Source organism: Panthera uncia, chromosome E3 (genome assembly GCF_023721935.1).
Source record: "Panthera uncia isolate 11264 chromosome E3, Puncia_PCG_1.0, whole genome shotgun sequence".
NCBI lineage: Eukaryota > Metazoa > Chordata > Mammalia > Carnivora > Felidae > Panthera > Panthera uncia.
This window is the reverse complement of record NC_064815.1, coordinates 3,527,827-3,554,742: the sequence shown is the minus strand read 5'-3', so window position 1 is coordinate 3,554,742 and position 26,916 is coordinate 3,527,827. Positions and strand designations below refer to the sequence as shown.

Sequence of the window (26,916 nt, the reverse complement as noted above, 5' to 3'; positions counted from 1 at the left end):
CTATAAGCTGTCTTATAGGATGCTGGAAATTACTGGCTATAGTGTGCACTAGGTACAGACACAGATGACCTCTTCTGTTTCCATGGGTGATTAAAAGCTTTTCAAGGGCTTCTGGGGACTAATTTTTCCCTCATTCTGAAGCAGCATTTGGACTGTGCTACTTGAAGCCATGACTGGGTTTTGCAGTGAAGCCACACATCCATCACCGGGGTTCTTTTTTAGGCTTATCTTCTGAGGCAGCAGTGGCTTGAGGGAGAAGTTTTGTAACTGCACAAGCTTCCAGCAGAGAATTCCCTGACCAATAAGCCGTTGGCTCTTTCCTGGAAGCAGGCCTTGGGGGAGAGGTTTGAGGTTCTTATTTTTAAGAGGCATGTTTGTAAAGAATGCCTTTATGTGTGTTGAAAAGTATACAAATCCTATGACTCAAGCATCTCTAAAAAAATGACTTCATGCCATACCAGAGTCTGGTCCCTTTCTGCCTGTGACCCCACTTTGTCCCCATGCTGCTCAGGCTGGAGTGCAAGTGCGGCTTGCGTCTTGAATGTTCTCTTGTGTTTCAGGAGCTGATGAGGTGCTCTTCTTTTGGCTGATGGAGACCACAGAACTCCTGGATTTCTGGAACACGAGACACAGAAGCAGTGACGATGAGGCAGTGTCTCTGGCAGCTGTGCCTGTGCTGGTGAGGGCTGAACCCCCAGACGGCCTAACTCCCAAAACAGCCCTGTTCTGCTGCTGCCCTAACTCTTCAAAAGCGCTCACCCATGGTCCTATCTGGCTGAAGTCTCCCATCGGCTCATTCCACAGATCAAGAATCCTGGGAATGCTGGTATTGGCCCCGGACACCATCTTCCTAGGTAAAAGGAACTCTACTGTGCGCCATGAGCCTATACGCTTTAACAACTGACTGCTCCCAGCCCCCCTAAAATCCAGGCTTCCAATGGCCGCCCACCAATGTAGTCAGGTCGGCACAGGTTTGTTTTTTTTCCTTTAACCAGTTTCTCACAGACGCCTGGCTTCCTGGGCTGAGGGTCATCCCAGCCCCTACTAGCCCTCCCGTCCCCACCCGAGGCTGCATGGCAGTGACCCTAATGCTCCACAGATGACCCTAGACAGGATCTTCTCCCACTCAGCCCCACAGCCCTCTGAGTTCCCGGGACTCGCACGCACACGTACTTTGAATGATACCTCTGTAGGCTAAAGCAGCTGGGGAATCCGGTGCATCAATCAAAAAAGACTGTCCTTTGTCACAACTCTTACCTTAAGGAGATAAATGAAAAAACATCGGTGAAGACAGTGGCCACACGAACTGGGGGTTCTTTCTGGTCGTGTGACCTTAGGAAGGCCTTGAGCCTCACCGGACAAGAGCAAAGCTGAGAAACACACAAAATGAACAGGAGCGTTCCACCCGGTGCGTTTTCCACGGCAGCGGCCACCTGTCTGCTGGGCTTTCCCAGCACCCTCCCAAGGACACACAGTGGGGTCCTAGGATCCAGGTGCCACGGTGCAGGGACCTCTGGCAGTGGTTGGAGACCCTGCCAGGCAGGTGCTCTTTTCTTCTCCCCCTATCCTGGGCAGAACCCCATCAGCCTACCCAGCACTGCTGGAGAAGCAGGTCTGTGGTTCTGCTCCCCAACCTTAGGTGGGCCGTGGCAAGGCCAAGTGCCGAACTATCCCTTTCTCACTTCCCCTCGTACTTGGGCACAGGGCCAGGGAAACCGAGCTGGCGGGGGGGGGGGGGGGGGGGTGCAGGGAGGATCCAAGAGGAGAGGGGGTTGGCAGAGGTGGAGCCCAGATGAGCCCGGGCTACCCTGGGACCATGGCAGAAATGGGGTAGCTAGACTAGTCTGGGGAATCCCAGCACAGTCCCGTGATGGCCACGATGTTCTCAAGTCTTCCCTTCCCCAGTAGGCCCTCCCCTTCCAAAGGTACCCTGGTTCATTCCCCATTTTCAAGGCTCCCCTTTCCTCTGACTGTGCTCTAAGAACAGTCCTGTCAGAAGAGCTTGTTGCTGAGGCTTTCTGGTGTCCTCTGGGGACATCGATGCAGCAGCAGCCCCCCCGGCAGGGATGGGGGGCATTGTTATCACCCCCTCTTACAGATGCGGCTGTCAGGACTTGGAGCCTCCAGCCGGCGGTGGGGAGAAGCAGGACTCTGAGGCCGGGGAGGGGCTGAGAACCCCAGGGCCAGTGAGGTGGCCTTACCTCCTGCCCCAGGGCTCCCACCCAGGCTGGACCGCAAGCTTCATCCCTTCCTGTCTGTGTCCGGGCATCCACCTTGGCTCCCGCTGGACAAAAGAGTTCACGAGGGTCACAGTGCCCTCACCGCCTTGTCCTCCTTTCCACTGTACGAACGTGCTAATCCCCCTTCCTCACTGGTCTCCTGATTTCAACGACAAATGAGGCTCGGGGACGTGTAACGTCACACGGTACTGCTCCCTAGAAGACACTTCATTCTCTTAGCTTCAGACTGAGCTGCAGCCGTCCCCGAGGGCCTCTGCTAGCAGCTCTTGTAAAGTGCTAGAACTTTGCTTCTTTGTGACTAGTGGACGGAGTCAGGCAGGAGCGCAGCTGCCTCCCTCCCTCACAGGGGCTGGGACCTGCACACTGGCTTGGGGCTCCCCGAGCCTGGATAGGCTCTTCCGGGCCCCTCCCATCCTATCATAGGGATCTGAGGGACCTGGCCTCCAGCTAGGGTACAGGCTCACAGCAGCGGGTGCACCCGGAGCCACTGCCCAGCCTGTCCCTCAGCAGCACCCCTGTGCTCCAGCTGCCGCTGGGGACCTTTAGCAGGAGACCTGTGCTCTGACCACCCGAGGGAAAAGGGTGAACTCAGCACCATGCCTGGTCGGCGCACAGTGGTTAATCTCCCTGGGTGTTTGCCCCTCCCTAAAAGAACAGCTGGGATTTCCTGTGGTAGGTGGGGGGGCCCCCAGCACAGAGTGCTTCTCAAGGGGGAGCAAAGGCTCCCAGGATATTCTCCTGGGCCCCAGGGTTCCAGACAGGCACGCAGTCCTGGGGCAGCCCCACCTCCTTCCAGCCCCCCAACAATCTGGCAGGCCTGGGCGTGGCCCACACAGCTCCCCAGCCTGCTGCCAACCCTCAAGCCTCCCCTGCCTCTAAGAAGCAGCACGGGAGTAGGAACCTGGCCCTCCCCACACCCGTGTCTCCCATGGTCATCATGGCTGCCCATCGGCCCCAGCTCCCAGATGGCTGGGACCTCAGCCAACTTTCTCCCCAACCATCAAGTCCTGTCCCCTTCCCTCTCCTGCACGTCCCTTCCTCCACATGGCAACGCCCAGCCCCAGGCAAGTCCTACCCTCCTCCCCACTCCCCTGCAGAGCCGCCTGCAGGTGTCCCTCTCAGCACTCGCCCCTGTGCCCTGGCTCAGGGTCTGATTCTCATTTCCCAACTGCTGCAGGCCCAGCAGCCAAGCTTGGCTGCAAAGCTGTCCACACCTGGGCTCCAGCCTGCCTTCCAGCCTTCGCCCCTTGGCTTCCTGCAGGCCCAGGCCCCTCTGCTCGTGCTCCCACCCCACGGCTTCTGCACGTCCCCGGCACAGCCGACATACCCAAGTTCAACTCTGTGGTCCCCGGGAAACAAATGTGGAGGCAGGTATAACTTAAAAGGTGTGGACTGCCCTCCCCACCATGCCACTTAGCAACAGTGAACACACAATGGGGATGGGGTCCACCATTCCCTCCTCCAGGCTCACTGCCGCTCACGGGGTTGTCTAGAGGGGATGCGCGGGACTCTGGCATTAAAAACGGGGCATTTGTGGGGCACATGGTGGCTCAAGTGGGTGAAGTGTCCCACTTGAGCTCAGGTCGCAATCTCGCGGTCTGTGAGTTGGAGCCCCGCGTCGGGTTCTGTGCTGATAGCTCGCAACCTGGAGCCTGCTTCGGATTCTGTGTCTCCCTCTCTCTCTGAACCTCCCCTGCTCTTGCTCTGTCTCTGTATCTCAAGAATGAACATTAAAATAATCTTTTTAAAAAGGGGGCATTTTTTCATGCAACATAGCCCCTGAAGGCAGACCAACACCCTCACCTAGTGCTGAGAGACAGGGCCCTCGGTGCTGTGCCGGACCTCCCAAGAGGCAGAAAGTCTTCCTAAGGGGTTTTCCAGGCTAACTGTGTTCAGGACTTTCACCTCAGAACCTAATTCCTGAGATGGGACCGCCCAGCATACCCCTGCCCAGTCCCCCTCCGGCCCCCTCGCCTTGGGTGAATTCCTCTCCCGTGGCCTCCCGGCATCTTGCAGACAGTCGTGACCCACGTTCCAGGCCCCACGCGGCCCCCTCGTGACCCAGAGGTTTACTCGTTCTGACTACACACCCAGGGGGCCTACGGTTTCCCTCGCCTGGAGGTGAGCACCTGAGAGCAGGCCCTTCAGCTGTGGCCCCACGGTCCACGGTCGCGGCTGTGCGGGGTGTGAACACCCCGCTTGGCGACACAAAGTTGAGATCGGCGCTCAGACTCACCCACCTATGTGTGGGTCCAGAGGCACTTTTCCGAGGAGAGGGATCTTCAGGTCCTGGCACAAGACCTCCGCGCCCCCCGTCGTTGGTGGGAATATCTGAGACTCTTTCTAGGAGGCAAGTTAAAAGGGAAGAGTTAGGACTTTGTTTTCAGAATTAAAACTGGACATTTTAAAGCAACTTTAAAAAATGGCTGTTTGAATATGAAACAGTAACCACCCCAGCAGAGTTTTCCTTAAATCAGCAGTATTTTGTGTGTGTATGATCCCACTTCCCAAAATGAGGGGGAAAGCAGAAACTGTGTCACAGAAACCGTGTCCCAGGCTCTCCTCCACCACTACGAGGAAGGGCCTGGGTGGCCGGGCCCGGGCCACCGCATTCCCACCTTGCACTTGGGGCAGACGAAAACACTCATGTTCTCCACCACTCCGATGATGGGCAGCTTCACCTTGTGGCAGAAGCTGATTTCTTTGCGGACGTCCTGGAGGGACACCTCCTGTCAAGGTTCAAAACACCAGTTATTTCAAGATCAAAGTGAAGACAGACCGTGTGCGGGCAGGGGCGGCACTGCAGTGGACTCGGCACCAGAAAGCCTCACGTTTAATAAGTATTTGGGCCCGACCATGTGGTGACGCCTGTTCGGGGCATGGACTCCCACAAACCCCGAAAGGATAAACCTGAACAGCCAAATGGTAAACATACAATGAACGTGCAGAATAATAACCTTTTACGACACCTCAGGGTTGTTTTCTCAGCAGTACACGACTGTGCACCATTGTCTAGATCGGGGGAAAGTGGGCCCCATCTGGCCGCCTGCCTGTTTTTAGAAACTTCTGGACGCAGCCACGCCCGTTCCTTCACATCTCATCCCAGGCTGCCTTTGTCCTCCAGTGGTACAAAGGAATAGCTGTGACAGGATGTAGGAGACATAAAGCCTAAAATATTTATATCTGGCCTTTTAAAAAAAAAAAAAAAAAAAAAGGTTTGCTAACCTCTGATCTCAACTTTTGAACACAGCTTTATGGACAAGAAACTAAGGCACATTCCCGTATTGAGATTGAATTCACTTCTGAACTCTGAAAGTTCATCTGACAGCATGAGCACTGTGTGTAATCCTTGCTTAGTACCCTCTCCACGCCCCGGTGCCACATTATTGCAGACACGTCTGTGGCTTTACCACGTGGGGGGTGCCCGGAGGCTCAAGGCTCCCAGTCCTCCCTCTCTCCTGAGCACACCTTTGGTTCTCGGTCTGTCTGGCACGGAGGGAGAGACACAAAGACATTAAGGGAGAAGGTCAGCTGGTAAGAGTCCCCGCATCTCCCTGCACCTCTGTCGTTCTCTCCTTGGTGGCGCCGCTGTGTCAAAAATGCCCCCCAAAAGGGTCCGCTGCCTGTAACGGTGGCTGTGAAGGGCTCTGAGAAACCAGGAGACCCTGCTGTCGTGTCACACTCTGCCGAGAGGTTCTGGAAGAAGGGCACACAAATGTGGAGCATCCTTCCATGGCTTCCCGGAGAAGGGCCAGCCTCTGCTCTTGCTGTGCCTCTCTTGTTGAGCCCAAGGGGCAGTCTGTGCTCTCTTTCACAGTCAAGTTGCCTTAGCCTTTTTTTTTTTTTTTTAACGTCTCTTCATTTTTGAGAGAGCAAGCATGAGTGGGCTAGGGGCAGAGAGAAGGGGACGGACGATCCAAAGCAGGCTGAGCCGACAGCCCAACGTGGGACTGAAACTCATGAACCTGAGCTGAAATCGGATGCTCAACTGACTGAGCCACCCAGGCGGCCCTGAAGAAGCCACCTTGATGCAAAGTGGATTTCTGTGGTTTCTCAACAGATGATTTTGAACCAGTTCACAACAAAACTGAACACCAAGAGTTCCTGTATGCTCCCTGTGCCCACCCCCCTAACGCCTCCCCACTATCAACATCCCACGGCATGGCGCTGCATTCCGAACAGATGCTTTTCCTTTGCGGTAACCTGTTGGGACCACACTCAATCGTGTGGCCGGCCTGGAGTGGCCCCGACCAGCCTAAGGACAAAGCCACCCTCCCTCCACTGCCGCTCCCTGGGACAGGTGCTCCCTCCGCTGCAGCCACCAGAGGGGCGTATCTGCTTCTCTGCACGCCCCCCAGAGGCCCCCTGACCAGCACCAGAGCCCTCTCTCACGCCTGTCGCGTCGTCCGCTCCCTGACCCAGGCACCCCCACGTGGCCCGCCGTGGTCACCCCCGCTTGTCGGAGCGCCACGAACGCACTGCGTCCGGCACCCACGTTCCTCCGTGAACCGCACAGGCCCTGAGGGAGGACCGGGCTTTTCCCTCCCTGGCGCCTGGCCCGGGGCGTGTTCGTTGTGGGTGCTCGGCACAGGTCTGACAAGGGGTGATACTGACTGCCTCACAGACAAAAACCTACTTTCTTGTGCTTTCTTAGGAGTGGAGGAGAGTACCGTGACAGGCGTAACTCATTTCTTGGGACCCTGTGAGAGCAATGACAAGAACAGAGCATATCGCAAACCTGACCGTGTTTGTTCACTGCTGGGCTCACTCAGGCTGACGCTACTGCTCTCTCCTCAGCGTGCGCCCAGCACGGCCTGCGTGCGACTGGGACAGGAGGACCCGGGCGTCGCTAAAGAAGGGGCAAGGGCTGTAGCAGCTAATCCAGAAGCCTGTCTATACCCGAAGATGGCTGTACGGAAAACCAGACTTCCTCTGTTTGTCAGAGACGTGAACAGAAGCACTGCAGGGGGACGGATGCGGGGGCACAGTGGGGGGGGGGGGAGGTGACCACGAGGGACAGGCTGAATTCTAACAGCACCAGTGGCCTTGCGGGCTTGGTGAAGGACACTTCAAAGCAATTTTGAGCCGCTACTGTTTAATCTGTGGACAGAATTGCGGCATGCTCATTTTGTACACAGCAAACGCCTGGACCACAGACAAAACGTTTCACAAGTTTCTGCAGATCCGAACCGAGGGCGGTCGGAGCACGTGTTGGCGGGAGCTGCTTCAAGAAAAGGGGCTCGAGACCGCACGAGAAAGAAACCGTTCGACAGGGCACAGCGTGGCGCCCTCTCCGCGCGGGCGCTCGCTCACCTGAGGAGTAGTGATGATCACCGCCCCATCGACGTGTGCCGCGGACAGGTACTGGACGGCCGAGAGGTGTTCGTCCGACGTGCCCGGCGGGGTGTCCACGATGAGGTAGTCGACCTCTCCCCAGTCCACGTCCCGAAGGAACTGCTTGATCATGCCTGGAGAGAGATCCAGTGAGGCCCCTTCTCTTTCTCGTTTCCGTACTCACGACTCTCTAGAGGCGGTTCAGGATCTTCACGTACACTTGGTCTGTGCTCTAAATCAGGGGCGTCTGCCTACGGCTGGGGTGGGGCGTGCTACTGGCATCTGGCAGCTAGAGGCCGGGGTGCCGGCACCCTAGAAGGCAGAACACAGTCCACCCCTCCCCTAACAGAGAATTCTCTTGGCCCCAGAAGTCACGAGGGCCTGGGCTCAGGAGCCCTGTCCTAAAAGACACTTTTGCATGGTTACCTTAAGCCTCAGCGGCCCAATCACCTTGCTGTGATGTCACCTCACACGTTTCTTGGGCATAGAAAAGCTACTATAAAACCACAGTGAAAATAATTTCAGGGTTACAGAGGTCTTAAGGAGAAAAAACCCATCATAGATGTTAAAAATTGTTAAACAGCCCCTGGTATTTCTGTTCGGCTCTCTTCAACCAGTGAAGGCAACAACAGAGGCCATGAGATGCTTACAAATGATACCGTGCAAAAGCCCGGCAGATCACAGTTGCCATCCTGACGGGCCAGGCTGCCCTTGGAAGATGGTAAGCAAAGAGAAAAAGTGGAGTGGCAAACCATTCTTCTTTGGTCCCCTCCAGATAACGGCATCGTCAGGACTGCTGAGCAAGAAACCCACGGACATCACCCCCAGGTTGTCTTCCAAGAACTAAACAGGATGAAACAAGAAACATTTAAAACCACAGGGCAAGGCACTTCCTTGTCATTTATCTGAGCTCAAAATGAAAAAACCATTTGGGGAACTAAATGACCACGTGACTTATGGGTCTAGTCATTATTTTTTGCCAGTTTATTATTTATTTTGAGAGAGGGAGGGACGGACGGAGAGAGAGACGGGGAGAGAGAGAATTCCAAGTAGGCTCTGCATTGTCAGCACGGAGCCTGACCTCACAAACCGTGAGCTCACGACCTGAGCTGAAACCAAAAGTGAGGCCATTAACCGATAGCCACCCAGGTGCCTTGGGTCTATTCATTCTTTAAACCCACAAATCATTTTGAGCAGGAGGAGAAGGGTTACCATGGGGGGGGGGGGGGGGGGACTTGAAAGAGGTCCCCTGGGGCCCTGTGCTGCAGCCTAACCTCAGTTGAAGCATCCTTTAACTGCTCTCACCTGGGTTGGCAAACCTTAGCTTCCAGGCCAAATCTGGCCCACCTTCTGCTTTCGTACGTCAAGTTTTGTTGGAATACAACCGTGGTCATTCATTCACGTATTATCACGTTCACACTTCAACAGCGGGTAGCGTACCATCCCTGAACTGCAAATATTTACTATCTGACCCTTGGGAGAAGCAGTTTGCCAGTCCCTGATCTTAACTGTATTCCCTGCACCTAAAACAGTCCTTCGATAGTAAGTATCTGCTGACTGAGTGTTGGGTTGAGGAAAGTGTTGCCAGCCCAACCCACATCTGTTACGTACACATGACACACTACCCTGAAAACAAGGCAAAGAGAAATAATAGGGTGCTTGTGTGGCTCAGTCAGTTAAGCCTCTGACTTCAGCTCAGGTCACGACCTCACGGTTCGTGTGTTCGAGCCCCGCATCGGGCTGTGTGCTGACAGCTCAGAGCCTGGAGCCTGCTTTGGAATCCGTGTCTCCCTCCCCACCCCCCGCCCCCACGACTTATGCGCACTCTCTCTCTCAAAAATAAACACTGAAAAACAAAACAAAACCAACTCACCACTGGAGACCAGCCCGAGCCACTCTGGTGAACCTGCACAAACACGAACACGGACACACGCATTTATAAGAAATGACACGCTTAGGCACACTTCTCACACAGACCAATTTACACATTAAGAAAACAACTTCATAAAAACAATTCATCCTCTCAAATGCTACCACTAAATCCTTACTAGAGAGTGAACAGCTGGGGAGAGGCCATGGGTCATAGAAGCTCTATTTCTCAACCCTCCACCCTCCCTGAGTTGGGTTATTTTGAAACCCTGGCTGGTTATGTCTAGTCAGGTTCAAATATAACCTGGGGCCGGGGGTATTTTACAGGTGTGACAGCAACCAGGCGGGGGTTGTCGAGGATGTGCAGGGGACTGTGGCGCAGCAAGGCCGTCTCTGTAAAAGGCCAAGTGTGAAGCAGCGACACAGACCCTGGCCCGTTGGCAGCCGGGGTGTCAGCCTGTGGGCACAAGAACTGGGGGGGAGGGGGGCGCGGACAGGGGAGAGGTGTCGACAGGAAGCTCAGGGGCCACTTCATGATTCACACTCTCTTTCCAGCAGACATTCGTTAACAGCCAGCGTTCCACCCCGCCCCGCCTCTTCCTCGTCAAGCTGGACCTGACTCGACTTCCAAGTACACGGCAGTCTTAGCAGCTGTGTCGCCGGGCAGCACAGGAGCCCTACTGTTAAAACCTTCTCCAGAGGGGCGCCTGGGTGGCACAGTCGGTTGGGCGTCCAACTTCAGCCAGGTCACGATCTCGCGGTCCGTGAGTTCGAGCCCCGCGTCAGGCTCTGGGCTGATGGCTCGGAGCCTGGAGCCTGTTTCCGATTCTGTGTCTCCCTCTCTCTCTGCCCCTCCCCCGTTCATGCTCTGTCTCTCTCTGTCCCAAAAAAAAAAAAATGAAAAAAAAAAAAAAAAAAAAAACCTTCTCCAGAGATCTCATTCCCACGCCACGTCAGTCTCCCACAGCCAACAGCTCAGTGGCTTTCGGGATATTCGCGGGAGCTGGGCCCCCCCCACCAGTCAGTTTCAGAACATTTTCGTCACCCCTTAGCGGTCGTCCCCGATCCTTCCACCTCCCCCCCATCCTAGATGACCACCACCCACCCTTGTCTCTACAGAGGTGCCTGTTCTGGACATTTCACAGACGTGCAACCATATACCAGGTGGTCTCTGATGACTGGCTTTAAGGGTTTTTTAGCTTTTCTGTTTTTTAATTCACACCACAGCGACTCTACAATTCCATCTGCGATTCTGCTCATCACAACAGGTGTGTCCTTGGTCCCCCTTCACCCATTTCACCCAGGTCTTCATTTAAAAAAAAAACGGGCGCCCGGGGTCTCAAGAGGTTGAGCATCCGACTTCAGCTCAGGTCATGATCTCACGGTTCATGGGTTCGAGCCCCGCATCAGGCTCTGTGCTGACAACTCAGATCCTAGAGCCTGCTTCGGATTCTGTGTCTCCCTCTCTCTCTCTCTGCCCCTCCCCCGCTTGCACTCTCTCTCTCTCAAAAATAAACAAAGATTAAAACAAACGAACAAAACAACAAACCTTCTTCCCTATTTAAACTCATCCTCCACAATGGCAGGCTTAAAAGAGGGGGTAAAAAACATAATAACCCCAACAGGGTATGAGAAGAAAACAGCATCACTTCTATTTTATCTCACCATGTAAAAAATTCAGGGTCTATAAAATACTCACCTGTTGGTACATTCAGTGCTATGTGCCCGTAACTGACAAGTAAACACAGAGCCGTGCTGTGGGCGTGTGCGAAGAAGCTGGTCACTGACGGCACATGAGCACACATGTTGGACCCCTAAGCTCTTCCTCCCTCCTGGATGGTGTCATGCCCCTTCCCGAGGCGCCCTCAGCAGCAAATCCCAGCCCTGAGTAGCGCCCATAGGCCTGGCCTGCCTGCCTCTGGCTACTGTCCAGCTCCCCTGTCACCCTGCCACTAGTCATTGTGCTGGTGACACTCCTGCTCCAGGGCTCCTGCACCTGGCTCCCTCAGCCCAGGAGGCTCTTCCCCAGCAGGATGCCCTGGACCACACCCACCTAAGCAGCAGTTCCCCTTGCTCCTCCCATCCCCCCTACCCTGCTCTCATTATCTTTGATCTGTCAGCTGCCCCCCTCCCACCAGGGCTGGATGTTTATTTGCCTTGTTGACTACTCTCCCCCAGCTCGCGCACGGCACCCAGCAGTTATGTGAAGAGTGAGCCAATCTAACACCCTGGGAACATCCTAGCTCTCTGGCCTCACTTTAATGCACTGTCTTCAAGGGGGACCCTTTCTGGGACTGCTTCTTACCACCTAGGAGGGAGAGATCAGCACCTGTACAGACTGCTATAGGGCTGAGGCCCTCCTCTGTGTCAGTCGCCCGCCTCGCAGCCTCAGCTCCCTAGGGGTGACAACGAGGGCAAAAACATTCCCCTATTTCCAAGGGTATGGACCCCTGGCAAAGACCGGCCTAGCTTTCCCAGGCAGAGTGAAGTTTCTGTGTCCTACTTCTGCATTTCACTCGTGTTTCCCTTCCCCTCCAAGAAGGCATTGAAACTAATACTTCTCAAAGGGCGTGGGTGGACTTTATATACAATGCCACCCCCCCACCGTTCACAGCTGTCGTTCACGTAGACGGACCAGTGAATGTTTGTATGGTTTCAGCATGGCCGGGTGGGGACGCACGGCTCTGCTCCGTCTGGGATCAGCCGCTCGGCCCAGCCATCTGCCGTGAGGATACTGGCTATGGTGTGCATTACAGTTCTCACCTGTTCTCCTTCCAATCCCATCATCTTGGGAATCGATGGCCCGCATATATCAATGTCCAGAAGGGCGACCTGGGAAACGAGAAGAGACCAGAGCAATGATGCGACTGAGTGTGCAGTCCTCCAGATGTGCACTACTGGGAAAGAAACGGGGCTTGAGGAAAAGAGGAAGTGCAGAAGATAGAAACTAAGTCAGATGTGGACCAAATGGAAGCTCAGGGGAGTTACAGCATGCAGCTTCCAGGCGGCGGAGACACAGTCGAGAACTCCTGAAGAGAACGTGGCACAGTCCATCAACGCCAATGATTTCAGCACCCACCCCCAGGTCTGGCCCAACTCCAGGGTGATCTAACAACCCAATGTCTGGTCAAAGATTCGGGTGCAGCCACTGCTCACTGTTCACTCGGCCTTGACCGTGTGCCCGAAGGGGAGGTGGGTATCATCATCCCTGCTTTACAGAAAACAAAACTGAGGTTCAGAGAGGCCCACTGACTTGTTCAATAAGCAAGAAGAGCTGGGACGTAAACCAAGGTCTCCCGACTCCAACACCGGGCCCCCTTCCGTGACCCCGTGGGGCCCGGAGAGGAGGGCCAGAGTGGAGGCTCTCGCTGACCTCTGACCAAGCTGCACTGCACTGTGATCGTGAAAGTTAGTGATGGCTTCCCCTTAACACCTAACAGGAAACTGAAGGTAAGAAGGAAGTCGAGGGAAGCTGTGTGAAGGCTGGGAGGACTCCTCCCACCCCAAATGCCCCAGCTTCTCCGCGTGACACAGGACAGGCTGGGAGACGCCTTCAGGAACCCTCTGAAGAGCAGGAGGGTTGGTATTCCTCTCAAGACTTCGACGTCAACAATCCAGAGTGCAGCACCCCCGGGTAACTTTTGAACTTGCTCCAAATCCGCTTGTTGCTTCCTCTTCCCTGCTCCCAGCAGACCCCAGCCTCCACTTCCTCACTCTGCTCACCCTGGATCAGGAACCGATTCATGATCAGATCAGCCTCTTGGCTCCCCCGCCCCCTGCTGGGCCACCTGGAGAACGCAGCCCGATTCTCAAGCTGAGGACCCGGTTTCCTTCCCTTCACACTGGCACTCGAGGCTGGTGGGTGTTAATGATCTAGACCTTTTACCTCAGGGCCTCACGACTCAGGAAATCACACCATCACTGCAATCCTAACAGGCTTTCCTCGCACTCTCGGTTTCTAGTCACTCAGTCTCTGCACCCTTTCTTAGGGGAACGATTTTATCAGTTTAGAGGAACCAGGCTCCCACAACCAAGGGGGCAAATCCTGAGTGCAAAGATGCAGGAGTGCAAGAAACACATCCCATGCATTCTCTTCCCTGGTGGTGTCCAAAAAGACTGACATGTCTCTGCTATCCAGACCTCTGGGCGGCCATGTATCCTGTCCCCTTCACACTTCCTTTTGAACCTGTCACTAACCCAGAACCGATCCAACTAACTCCCTTTCTGCTCAAGCCAGAGAACCCTAGTAGAGACAAACGTGCCTGAGTAAAGCTTACTGGGGCCTCTGTGGAAGGTTCTAGAAGCCTGATGAAACAAGCAGGCTTTGCCACAACCATCTCCCAGCCAGAGACTGGGGGAACAGGGTACCATCAGGATCCCAAACTTCCCCTTAAGAAGAGGTGATGGGGACACCTGGGTGACTCAGTCGGTTAAGCATCTGACTTCCGATGAGGTCATGATCTCACAGTTCGTGAGTTCGAGCCTGGTATTGGGGTCTGTGCTGACAGCACAGAGCCTGGAGCCTGCTTCGAATTCTGTGTCTCCCTCTTCTCCCTGCTCCTCCCCTGCTCACACTCTGTCTCCCTCTCTCTTTCTCACAAAAATAAACCTTAAAGAAATAAAATAAAATTAAAAAAAAAAAAAAAAAAGGTGATGGGAGGTAAGCTGTAGCCCTGATGGCATTCCATGCAGTCACCCGTGTGGACTGTTCTCTCCACCCCAACCGTCATAGCTCCTGATCCCAGAAGCCAATGTTCAGGAGACCATCGGACCCCGTCCAAGCTCTCAAGTCTACAAGCCCCGGACACATGCCTTATTCAGTCCAGAAGCCCCCAGAGAGCACCCGCGAAGGCTATAATCCCCTTTCGGATCACAAAGCAAGATGACCACTTGGTCCCTTGTGGGAGTCGGTGACTCTGCCGTGGAAAGACAGTGTGTGAGCTTTTGTGGTCTCCCAGCTGAGGTGTCACTTTTGAAGCTTCTGCTCCCTTCACCACGACTCACAAAATCCCAGACTGCCGGTGATCCGTGGGAGTGGGGGGGTGGGTCGTCCTAGTTCTGTTCCCTCGTGGCTCAAGACCCTTCGCTAACAAGTTGTTGGGACACCTGCCTGCCTTGAGTGCTAACACAGAACAGTCCTGCTGAGAGTCAGGGATGCGCTTCCCCGAGACAGTGGACAGAAAAGGGACCAGAACTGCCCCCCTGAATTTAGGGAAGGAAGGAACATGTGCTATTTGAGATTCATCAACACAAGGGATGCAGAGTCTACAGTCCGTCCGTCAACAGCCTCCAGCCTTTGGAGACAGTGACGTTCCCAGTCATGAGAAGGATCTATGGGGAAATACACTTTCCTAAGTGCAGACTTTTTTTTTTTTTTTGTAAGCCACCAGTGCATCAAGAAATCCAGCCTATCAGCCCTATTTCCACACTGGATGGTGTGTTTCCGCTCAGTTGTGGAGCCCAGACAACTACTTCAGAACGTAGCTACGTGGAAGCATCGTTGTGTGTGAACGACAGTCTCCTTCCAAGCGGTTACTTGCCTCTGGCCTGGTTAAAGCCCATCTTCGGAGAGCCGTTTAAGAATATGCCTGACCGCTTCTAAAAGCAGAGAGCATTCTGGTTAATGTGGATATTCTCTCAGGGAAACCATCACAGTTTTTGGCTGACCAACTGGCCAATGTAAATGCGATCCTCAAACGGCAAGGGACTGACAGAAGAATAAGTCAACAAGTAGATTTCGAACGTCCTCAGCACGGTGCTTGGGGTAGGCTAAAGTCGAAATCGTCACCACCTCCCCCTCCTGTTCCAGTTAGTGGATGAAGCAGTAAGGATGGCCGTCACAGAATTTACTGAGCACTTCCCACGCCATCAGCCACCATACTGAGCCCTTTACATTTACAGCCATTACTTCCTTCGGTCCTGACGCTCATTTTACAGAGAAAACGGAGGCAGAGAGCCTGGGAGCCTGCACGAGGTCACAGAAGCGGTGTGGACGAAGCTGTGATGGGAACCCAGGCAGTCTGACTCCAGAGCCGGTATTCCTGCCCACCACACTCTACAGCACCCACCACCCTGGAGCTCCGATTCTGCCCTTTCTCCAAAAGCGGTAAGGCCCTGCTTCTTCAGTCTCCTGAGCTCTCCCTTCATTTGTTCCCTGGCCACTGTTCCACCCACTGCCCTACTCCGGGTCCTCCAGGAGCAGCCGCAAACGCCGCCTCCCGCCTGGCTTCCTGTCCCCTCTAATGATACTCGGTCACATGCTTGGCCGACTTCAGTGCAATGCTCTTAACACAACGCTCAAATCCTACCTCTTTGCTCGCCAAATGTCTTACCAGGTCATTCAAAGCCTCCCTGGTCTGGCTCAGCCTCGTCTGTGGCTCCCTTCCCTGGAGGAACCCCACCAGACTGCCTGCCACACACATTTCCCTCAGTCCCTGCCAGAGTCCAGAGGCCGCCTTCTCCAAGCCCAGGGGTCCCTCCAAGTTCTCTCTCCTATGTCCCAAATCCCTAGAGCACATCTTGGAGGGTGGACGCCAAATTCCAGAGAAGCCCACCTCAGCCACTGGAGGCCGGCAGGAACAGCTCCAGCACCAGCAAACGATCAGAACAGGAAGAAGGAAGAAGGGAGAATTCAGAGCCTGGGTGAGTCAGAGAACACCGAGCGTTTCAGATGACCCAGCCCAGCCGCTTCACTCCCGGCCTGTGGCCTCCCCAAGGGTTCAGCCTTCCTCCAAAGAGGCACTTCCCCTGCCAGCACCAGTGCTTCTGGTGCTGCAAACCAAACTGGGGGCCAGTAAACTACAATCTGGGTGCCAAACCCAGCCCGTTACCTGTTTCTGTACAGCCCACAAAGTAAGAACGGTTATTACGTTTTTAGAAGGGTGGAGAGGGGGAAGAAATTACACAGTTTCATGCTATAAAATTCAAGTACCAGTGACAATAAAATTGTATTAGAACATGGCCATGTTGGTTTCTTTACAGATTGTCTATGGCTGCACTTATGTTTAAGGGCAGGACTAAATACTTGCTACAGAAACGATTTAGTCTTTGTAGGCCTTCCTATGGCCTGTGAAACCTAAAATATTCACATTTTGTGTAAAATGTTCTTCACACAAAAGTTTGCCAACCCCTGGAGCAAACTCTAATTTCTTTTTTTTTTGTTGTTTTTTGTTTAATGTTTACTTACATTTGAGAGAGACAGAGACAGAATGCAAGTGAGTTAAGGGCAGAGAGAGAGGGAGACACAGAATCTGAAGCAGACTCTGAGCTGCCAGCACAGAGCCCAACGTGGGTCTTGAACTCCCAAGCTGTGACATTATGACCTGAGCTGAAGTCGGCTGCTCACCGGACTGAGCCACCCAGGCGCCCCGCAAACTCTAACTCCTTAATCCGGTGATTTGAAAAATGTATTCCTAGAGTCCCTGGATACTGGCGAGGTGTCTCAGTGGCCCCCGTGTATATTGAGGGCATGTCAAAATGGTAGGCTTGATCTCCTACCCACTGTAGCTGGCTTTTTTGCAGAAATGAAGCCTTCTGTTAAGATCTTACGGTGGTTATTTCACACTAACGTCGAATGGTTTATCTCCTACAAGGATAAAACGCTGAAATTCACCCAGCTTTCAGAATTTAAAAATAAACACATGGCAGTTTTGAAACTTCGATATTAAATTAATTGACTTCTACATTCCCTTCTGGCACTTTTTAATTTTTTTTTAAAGTCAAAAAGCGGAGGGCCATTTATCAGAGTTGGAAAAGAAATCTGAACTGAAACTCAGCCCTCGTATATAAAAAAATAACTCCATATTCAAAACGCACAAAGAGAAAACTAATACCCAAAGATAAGTCCATGTACAAAAGGAGGCACAAAGACCACGGGAAGAACGGACAGAAGAAATGGCTTTCAACACGAACAAAATACAACTGTTTTTCCACGTAGGCCCTGAAGAGTATCCTGATGCACCAGAGTGCAGTTAGTTGCCAATTCACGTCCAGAGAACAGCAGGCTCTCTGACCCACAGCACGCACAGGGCCAGGCGAGCCACAAGCCTTCGGCGAGGGCTGTCGTTTCGGGGTCAACCTACCAGAGACTTGGAGTCTAAGAAACACCCAGGCTATTCTAGTAACTCTGATGTGTTAAGTATTTATTGGAATTTTAAACAAAATTTCATTCTAGAAAAAACCAAAAACACAGAATGTGTTCTGTGTTAAAACACACACACACACACACACACACACACACACACAAATCATAAACCGCAGTATCCATGGTTTTATTAGGCATAAAGTGGCAACCAAAGTGAATAGGAGGGTCATTTTTCTAAGGTCAATGCAAAATTATCTCGACTCCCATGAATAATCCAACATATTTTTAAAAATCGCAGGGACTGTAAATTTCCGTTTGAACTTTGTGGTAAAAACATTTTTCCCCCCTCTTCCTCACCACATCACACCTTTCATTAAGGCTGAAATCCAGAGAGCAGGCCCAGGCAGCTGGGAGTTTTCACGCCCATGTGTACACTTGGCCAGGAGTGAGTGGCCCAGTTCAGGGGTTGGCAGATGTTTTCTTCCTCAAGGGCCAAATAGAAAATACAGTTGACCTTTGAGCAAGACAACCCGTGTGCAGTCGAAAATCCATACAGAACCTTTGACTCCCCCCAACTTTAACTACCAATAGCCTACTGCTGACCGGAAGCCTTACACATTAATAGTCAATTAGCACTTACTTTTGTGTTACATTGTAACTATATTCTTACACTACAGTAAGCTAGAAAAAAAAAGGTTACTAAAAAACTCATGAGGAAGAGAAAATACATTTATGGCACCATAAAAAACCCACATGTAAGTGGAACCATGCAGTTCAAACCCCTGCTGTTCAAGGATAAACTGCATTTTAGGCTTTGTGGGCAAAATCAAGGATGCTATTTACCGCTTTAAAAGCAACCGTTTTTAAATGTAAGCACCATTCCAGCTCACAGGCCATAAAAAGAGAGGGGCTGTATTTGCCCTTGGGCTATAGTTTGTAGACTCCTGGCCTAGAAACAGGCAGAAAGGGGCTAATAAAGAGAAAGAAGTCTGAACTTGACAAAATCCTCAGCACACCAAGAGATTAAATGTCCACCTGCTGTCCATTTTCATAGCTGGAAAATCTAACAAAATATTTCATTTCACTGTTTAACAGCTATGCTTTCCTCCTTCTCTCTGCAAGGATCTAGATTCCAAGGAAGCCAATCCAACTTAGTCTAAGGAAACCGTTCTCTACAAACCCTCAGGAACCCTCACACAGGAGTCTCTCCCAGTTTTGCCCAAGGTCCCACCTGTGTGTTTTCATCCTCTGCTAGGCCGTGGGCAAGGTGGGCACTGAATGTGCTTTTTCCAACACCACCTTTCCCGGATAACACCAAGATTTTGTGTTTCACGGTCTTCAATTTTTCTTTGATTTCTTCTATGGCTGCAAAGAAAGCAAATCAGGTGATGAAGCCTCTGACCAAATGGACTTGCGAGAGCTAAATCCTTGGGGCTCTTTCAAGGGATCGTGGGCCAAATACAACCTAGCTAACGGCGATAATAAGGACTGCCAAGAAAATAAGGCAATTAGCGCATCTGAAATCTTCTCGTTTCTCGGTTGACCGGTCTGTGTCCTCTTTCTAGAACATCAGCTCCAGGAGGACAGAGACTGCAGCATCCACTGCTACATTCCCAGCTCTAGAAGAGCTTCACCCACATTAACACGTCCCAACCGGGGACAAAATCTGCCTGGGAACATTTTTGGTTGTCACAAGGAAGGGGTGCTATTGACATGTAGTGCGTAGAGGCCACGATGCTGTGACATGTCTAATAACGGGCAGGACGGTCCCCCACCCCCCAAAGAATGATCCAGATCCAAAGTTCAGTGGTGCCAAGGCAAAGAAACTCTCACAAACAGCAGGCACTTAGGATGACCACGGATGACGATCACATACACATTTACTACACATTCAATGTTTCACCTTCCTGCAAATCCTTAAAATGCCCCCATGAGAGAACTACTGCCCCTACACACACTTATTAAAAAGTAGGCTCCTGGGGCGCCTGGGTGGCTCAGTCAGTTAAGCGTCCGACTTCGGCTCAGGTCATGATCTCACGGTCCGTGAGTTCGAGGCCCGCGTCGGGCTCTGTGCTGACCGCTCAGAGCCTGGAGCCTGTTTCAGATTCTGTGTCTCCCTCTCTCTCTGCCCCTCCCCTGTTCATGCTCTGTCTCTGTCTCAAAAATAAATAAACGTTAAAAAAAAATAAATAAATAAAAAATAAATAAAAAGTAGGCTCCAAGCCCAACGTGGGGCTTGAACTCATGACCTTGAGATGGACAGTCGCAGGCTCTAGCGAGCCAGCCAGGTGCCCCTTGCCTGTTTTTGAGGAGAAAATGGAGGCCCAGAGAAGTTAAGACCCTCGCTCAAGGTCATACTGTTTGTGGGACCCAAGAACCAAACCCAAGTCTCTTTGAACACCTTCAAAATTCTCCCAGCCTCCTGCTTTTTAAGATCTTTCTGTAAGTCCCCGGAGTCTTCCCCCACCCTCCCATTTATCCTTCGTACTGATTGCTGTGATGAGTTATTTGCTTGGTTGCTTATTGTGGGTCTCACCTGTTAAACTAACATCCACTGGGGCAGTGACCCCGTCTGTCTCATTCACAGTACCCCCAACACAGACCATTGTGCCCAGGAGGTGATGGATGCATATTTCTGTTAAATGAACGCGAGAATTGCTCCTTTTTCAAAGGAAGACGATGTTGTCCAAAGAATAAGCCCGAGCCCCGCCTCCCCCACCCCCCAAGTTCAAAGTCTATACCCTACTCCTCGTGCTGCAGGCCTCCTCCGACCACTGCCGGTCAGTGTCACTCAAACCTCCGGCCCCGCCCACACTTCGCCCGGACTCAGCTCACTGATCCTTCAGGCTCCGCCCCAGCCGCTACTTCCCTTTACTCTTCCATGACTGAAGGCCCCGCCCCAACCCTGACTTTTCCACGCCCCGCCTCCTCTGGGACCACCCCTCCTAACAGGCATCCTGGTCCCGCCTCTGTCACTCAACCTTTGGGCCGTCCCTCATCACCATCAACCATCAGCTGTCCCCGCACGCCCCACCTCTTCCCGGCTGGCGCCCTTCACTTCCGGCTCAGGTCTCGCCCCTTCCTCACCTGGGTCCGGAGCGGCGCCGGCTCCGGAGGCGCAGAGCCGCTGGTTGGGGCACCCCTGACATGAGGCCCCTCGGCCCGCCTGGGCGCTGCCGGTCCCGGGACAGCCTGCACGGGGACAAGGTCACAGTTAGAGGGGTTCCTGTCCCTCCAACCCCCCTATCCATGCCCCCTCCGCGCGCTCACCCTGAGGCACCTCCTCCATTCCGGCTGTCTTCGACGTCTGCGCGGGTCACCGGAAGCCGCCCTTACGTATTTCCGCCCCTTGGAGCCCAATCTGACTCCAGCCGCGCGAAATAAGTCTCAGCAAGAGGGCTGCGTGCATGCGCAGATCTTGTCTGAGCCGCTGCGAGTTCTGAGCTGCAGAGATCCTTTGGGAATTCTTCAGCACCTATCTCCTGGGAACAAAGGCATTATCCTACGTGATCTCAATGCCATTTCATACCCAAGAAATACTGATGCAAAATTGTTAGCTAACATACACTTTATATTCAAATTTAAGAGCCATTTAATCCGTGGTCCCAGATAAAACTTGCCCTCCACATCCCCATCCTGGATCCAATCAAAGGTCCTATCTTCCTTTTGTTCTCTCTTTAGCCTCTTTTAAATTGTTTTCATTTTTTTAAATTAAAAAAAGTGTTTGAATTTATAAGAGCGAGCCCCCCCACCCCACCCCCCAGGTACACATGAAACGGAGAGCGGGGTGGGGGGCATCCCAAGTAGGCTCCTCACTGAGCCCAATCTGGGGCTGGAACTCACTAGCTGTGAGAGCGTGATCTGAGCCGAAATCAAGAGTCAGACAACAGACTAAGCCACCCAGGTGCCCCATTAGTCTTTTCAAATAGAGAACAGCCTTCCTCCTTCCCATGTTACCCTTGTTTTGTCTTTCAGGACATTGATAAATTTGGATAGTCCAGGCCAATTGCCTTATAGAATACCCCATTATCTTGATTTGTCTGATCCCCTGCCCTTATGATTAGATTCAGGTTAGAAGTTTTCGGCAGAACATACTTGAGTAATGTGCTTTATTGTTGTATCACAGCTCGATGCCCCGAATTCCCAGTGGGAATGTGAGGGCTTGGTCACCTGGGGAAGCGGCTGTTACTCCGGAGAACGGTATCCTTTTCCATTTGTAATGAATAAAGATTGGGAGGTGATTCGTTCAGAGCATGTGACTAGCCTGCTCATCAACGTGCCACTCTGGTTTTAGCATCGTTATTGCCTAAATCCGTTATACCTGTGTTCCAAAATTGTGCCTTTGGAGGAGAAAAGCTCACGGTCAAAATAGTTTACTTTTCCTGAGGTCACACAGTTCATGGCAAGGAAGCCAGAGGGATGAACCTCGGCCTCCCAGCTCCAGAGCATGCAAGGTCATCCGTAACATATGCCAGGTGACTCCGTGCGAGGTGCTGGTGCCACCAAAGTGCCCTGATTCCTGTCGCTCTGGTGCCCGTCTGGTTGGGGCAGCAGATAATAAAGCAGGGAATTACAGAATTATAAATGCTATGGCAGAACACAAACGGGGAAGAGTCAGGGAGGAATTCCTTAAAGCTGAGCAGGATACATAGATTAGGACAGGGCGGTGGCATTGACAAGTGGGGTCTCAGACGGAATGAACAGTGTGAACAAGCCCAGAGAGGAATTCTGACCTCTTAGGCAGAGACTGTTGGGATCTCCAGTTTGCAGATAAGACAAGGTCAGAGAGAGGGACTTGCCCGAGGTCTTAGAGCCAGCAGGCTGCACAGCCGGGCTTCCAACAGAGTAGGGCCTGGGCTCTCGACCACTAGGCCACACGTTGGGACCCAGGAGGCAGATTCCTCTTTGTGAGACTCAGAGAAGCGAAGGGACTTGGCCCTGGGCCTCCCAGCCAGCAGGCCTCACTTGACTCTTGTGACCACAGGCCCTTTTCCCCTCGGCCACACAGCAGAGGGCTGAGGCCAGCCCCCCACTTCAGATCTTCCTTACTGATGTCCCCCAAGACATTTCCATCAGCCCTACTGCTTCATAGCTCTCTTCTGTCTCTCGTGACCCAGGGGCCCGCCCACGCAGCGAGTCTGCTCGGTGGCAGTGAAGAAAGATGTTCTGTTCTTCAACCCCTGTCTCGCTACTCATTCCTCACCACCAGGCTATAGAAACGATCTCCTTCCACACTAAAAAGTGAAATCGGGGCATCTTGGTGGCTCAGTCGGCTGAGCGTCCGACTCTTGATTGTGGCTCGGGTCATTGTTTCATGGTTCGTGAGATAGAGCCTGGCATCAGGCTCTGCGCCCAGCACGAAGCCTGCTTGGGACTCTCTCTCTCTTTCTCTCTCTCCCTCCCTCCCTCTCGTGCTCCAACTAAACTCTTTTCTTTAAGTAAAATCAAATAAACCTCTCAGCTTTGCTCTAGGTCTCTCCTCCTCTCCCCAAACTCCTGTCTCACCTGGGATGGAATTTTCCATCTGTGGGAGGGGGAGCAGATGGGCAGCAACTAGGCTGCAAAGCAGATTCCCAGGCCCATCCTGACCTCCTCAATCAAAAACTTCAGGGCTGGGCCAGGGACTCCTGATCTTTACCCACTCACTAGGTAGTAATTATATTCGCTAAAGCTTGAGAACCACTTCTGAAGACGAGTACACCTCAACACTCAGTTCTTGGCCCATTTCTGGTCACACTGTCCACATCCTCCCAGGATGACCAGCTTTATGCTGATGGCATCCTCCACTATCCAGGAGGAAACATTCTCCAGTCTCCAGCTCGTTTCTTCCTAAGTTCAGACACATGTCTCCCAGTCAACACCTGATGGATTTTACTCCATGGGTGTCCCTCAGCTGTAACCAACTTCCATCCACAACTTTTTCCCCCAAACTAGTTCCTCCTTCCGGAGTTCTGATCTCAGAGAACAGTCCCACCACTGCCCTATGAACTTGAGTCCAAAATCTGAGCATCAGCCTTGCTTTCTTCTCACCATCTCCCTTGTATCAGTCATCCACTGCTGTGTAAAGAGTCACCCCAAATATATGTAGTGGTTAAAACAATGGTTTATTTCTCACGAGTCTTCCGTTTTTATCTGGGCTCACTCGTGTGGCATCGTTCAGAGGAGAACGGAGAAGATTCTCAGGTGTGCCTCCATTTTCCTCCACATGGCCCCCGTATCTCTACACGGTCTCTCATCAGCGCCTTTCCACAGCAGCTGTACAAGTCTGCAAACAGGTGTAGGGTCACTTTCCCACACTGTGCTGGTCACATCAAGTGACAAGGACAGACTAGGCTCAAGGGGCAGAGAAACAGAGGCCACATCTTGATGGGTAGAGTGGCAGGTGCATAAAAGAGAGGGCGGTCAAGACTGGTGGCCATCGCTGGAAACATTCTTGAGGTCTCCCTTCAGGTCCGATCAGGGATCAAGTCCCATGGCACACACCTGTGTGTGACGCGATGGCCTCCCTGCCCAAATGCCCCAGTTCCTCCCCCCTTGGTGCATCTGTGCCCTCCCAATGTGAACAGGGCCTTCTATTCCCGGACTCTGTGCTCAGGCATGTGACTTACTTTGCCAACGTGATGTGTTAGCCAACGTGACCTAACAGAAAACAGACATTTGCCCGTTTTCCCTTTCTTGCCCCTCTGCCATCGCCAGGTGAACATGTCTGGGCTGGTCTGTGAACGTAAGATGTGGGACAGAGCCACCTACCCAGACCCACAGGTGACCATGGATGTGGGAGTCCAGAATGACCATCCAGTCGACCCACAGACTCATGAGCCAAATAAACACTGGTTGTTTTGAGCCGTCAAGTTTGGGGGAGCAACAGACCAGTGATGTCTCCTTGCTGCCTTCCTCCCAGACCTCATCCTCCTGGGCCTTAGCAGGCCTCGCTAGGCTGTGCTGCCAGAATGAACACCCTCCAGACCGCAGAGGCTCAAGGCAACAGTTTATTTCTTGCTCCTGCTACTTGTACAGCTTCACTGGCAGAGACCTGTTCGTTGTCGTTCCTCGACGATACAGAGGACAGAGGCCCGACCATCTCCTGTCGACACTGTCTGAACACAAGCCTCTAAAGATCGTGTGATTTGGGGGCGCCTGGGTAGCTCAGTCGGCCAAGGGTCCAGCTTCAGCTCAGGCCATGATCTGACGGTTTGTGGGTTCGAGCCCCGCGTCGGGCTCTGTGCTGACAGCTCAGAGCCTGGAGCCTGCTTCAGATTCTGTGTCTCTGCCTCTCCCTGCCCTTCCCAGCAACCTGTTCTCTCTTGAGCGCGCACGCTCTCACTCTCTCTCTCAAAAATAAACATCAAAAAAAAAAAAAAAAAGAAAAACAGCGTGATGTACACGCTGCTTCTGAAATGCTTCCAGCCAGAAGTGTCCTCTATTTGCATACCTTCCGTTCCAACGAACACATGGTCATACCCAAAAAGGTGTGGGGAGTGTGGTCAGTCCCATGTGCTGGAAGGAGAGGAAACCCAGACCGGCACAGAATCATCTCTGTGGTTTCTCGGGGTTTCTCTCCTACACGTCTTACGGTCCTTTCCCCTTACAGTTCAGACTGGGTTACTCTGCTACTCTGACACCTTCAATGGCTCCCTATGGCCCAGGCTAGCACCAATCTGGATGTGGTTTGCAGTGGCCTCCATGACCAAGTTTATTCCTCTGGCCCCACTTCTCGCTGGGTGCCAGTGTGCATGCCAAGCTCTATCTAAAATGTCTCTCCAGCAGACATTTCCCCGGGCACCCCAAGCCATCACTCTGTGGCTCACACAGGTCCTTTGACAGGAATGTCCTACCTGCTGGCCCTTGCCCCGTCCTGTGACGTCTCAGCTTTCCACACCATCCCACGGAAGTCATTTCTGGCCTGTGGAATCCACGGCATTCTCCTTTCCTGAACACAGAGTGTTCGAGAAGCCTGTGCCCAGTTTTCTGTTTTAGTAACTTGGGAGGTGTGAATGCTACAAACTTCCCAGAATCAGCGTTTCAAAGTATATTTACATCTCCTTTACATTTACTTACTTTGGGGAGTTTGATAGATTTTAAATTTAAGATTTTTATTTCGGTCCCCCTGATTGAAGATGGCAAGGAGGACGAAAACAACAAAGCGAAAGCTGGAAATTTTGTCGTTTTCAATGTAGAAAACTTAGCAAGTGCCAAAAGATTTAATTAGCTACATTTTTAAATGCTTTTAAAAATAAGTTTGGAAAACTAGGGACACAGCAGAACGATCAGTGATTGCCAGGGGTTGGGGGGGGGGGGGGGGGACGAACCCGCAGAGCACAGGGGATTTTCAGGGCAGGGAAACTTACTGTGTGACACCATCAGAGTGGGCACTTGACATGATGCAGGGGTCAAATCTCACAACCTTACAGCACCTAGTGTGAGCTCTAACTCAAACTGTAGACTTTAGATAATAATAACGTATCAATATTACGGTTCACCAATTGTAACAAATGACCACACCAATGCCGGGTGTTAATAACAGGGGAAATTGGGGTGGGGGAGGCAGAGAAGGAACGTTTGGGAACTTTCTGACCTTCCTGATAAATTGTTCTGTGTGCCTAAAACTGCTCTGAAAGCCAAGTCTCATACTTCTGAAGTTGTTAGGGCTCAAATGAGCACTGGGAGGGCTGGGACACGTGTGTGTATACCTCCTGGAGGTCATGTTTCTCAACCTACCCACATACTATGATCACCTGGGGGCTCCTCTGCCGAGGACCTGCTCCCCCCACCACCCGTTAAGTTAGAGTCCTGGGCAAGGGCCCGGGCATGTAAAGGGGTGCTGAACCCCGTTTCCAATGTGGCGTTGCGGTTTCCCCAAAGCAGAAGTTAACACTGCGGGCGCCAGCCAGGTGGTCCAACAATTCAACTCAGTTTCTCCATTCTGAGGCTCTTTACCCGGAGATAGCATTTGATTCCGCAGGATGCGGACTGCCTCCCCACCCGCACCCCTCCCCTTCGCTGACTCCAAAAGCCAGTTGCAAGCCTAGGCTGTCACCTGTGCTTCGGACTGCCTGGCTGTGGAGTGGGGATCCCAACCTCCTTGGACCTCAGACGCCTGTCCAAAGTCCAGCTTGCTCGGTCTTCTGACCGACTAGCTACCAATCAGCTTTTCCAGGACCTCCCCCGCTTTGGATTCGATTAGTTTGCTGGAATGGCCCACAGAACTCAGAAAAAACGTGTCACTTACCAGATTACTGTTTTTGTTTTTATAGAAGGAGAGAATTCAGAAACAGCCAGACGGGAGAAATGCACGGGGTGAGGTTACGGGGAGAGACTGCAAGAGCGTCTGTGTCCTCTCCAGGCACGGCTCTCTCCCCAGTTCACCAAACTGGAAACTCTCCACACTCG

The 26,916-nt window shown here is 52.5% G+C and overlaps 1 protein-coding gene across 3 annotated transcripts; it reads right to left on the bottom strand.

The window, feature by feature from the left end:
- Positions 1–371: 371 nt before the first annotated feature.
- Positions 372–26,916, bottom strand: NUBP1 (NUBP iron-sulfur cluster assembly factor 1, cytosolic). 3 transcript variants are annotated; one of them, XM_049638234.1, is made up of 12 exons: positions 26,756–26,898; positions 20,797–21,008; positions 20,614–20,718; positions 18,758–18,891; positions 12,207–12,275; positions 9,448–9,480; positions 8,327–8,417; positions 7,554–7,708; positions 4,859–4,969; positions 4,481–4,583; positions 1,174–1,257; positions 372–615 (listed from the first exon to the last, which is right to left on the bottom strand). In XM_049638234.1, the coding sequence occupies exons 2-12, from the start codon at positions 20,813–20,815 to the stop codon at positions 557–559; spliced, it is 963 nt and encodes a 320-aa protein (XP_049494191.1). In that variant the 5' UTR covers positions 20,816–21,008; positions 26,756–26,898; the 3' UTR covers positions 372–556. The 3 variants fall into 3 exon arrangements, with proteins under 3 accessions (XP_049494191.1, XP_049494192.1, XP_049494190.1); XM_049638233.1 differs by lacking the exon at positions 372–615 and adding an exon at positions 700–850 and having other exon boundaries at positions 26,756–26,916; XM_049638235.1 differs by lacking the exons at positions 372–615; positions 26,756–26,898 and adding an exon at positions 699–850 and having other exon boundaries at positions 20,797–20,831.

Excerpts from the sequence above, each read along its gene's own strand:
- NUBP1 (XM_049638233.1), bottom strand. Across the intron at positions 4,584-4,858 it reads TCGTCTGCCCCAAGTGCAAG|AAAGAGTCTCAGATATTCCC; the intron begins GTGGGAATGCGG and ends CTTGCCTCCTAG. Across the intron at positions 1,258-4,480 it reads GCCTCTGGACCCACACATAG|GTAAGAGTTGTGACAAAGGA; the intron begins GTGGGTGAGTCT and ends TATCTCCTTAAG.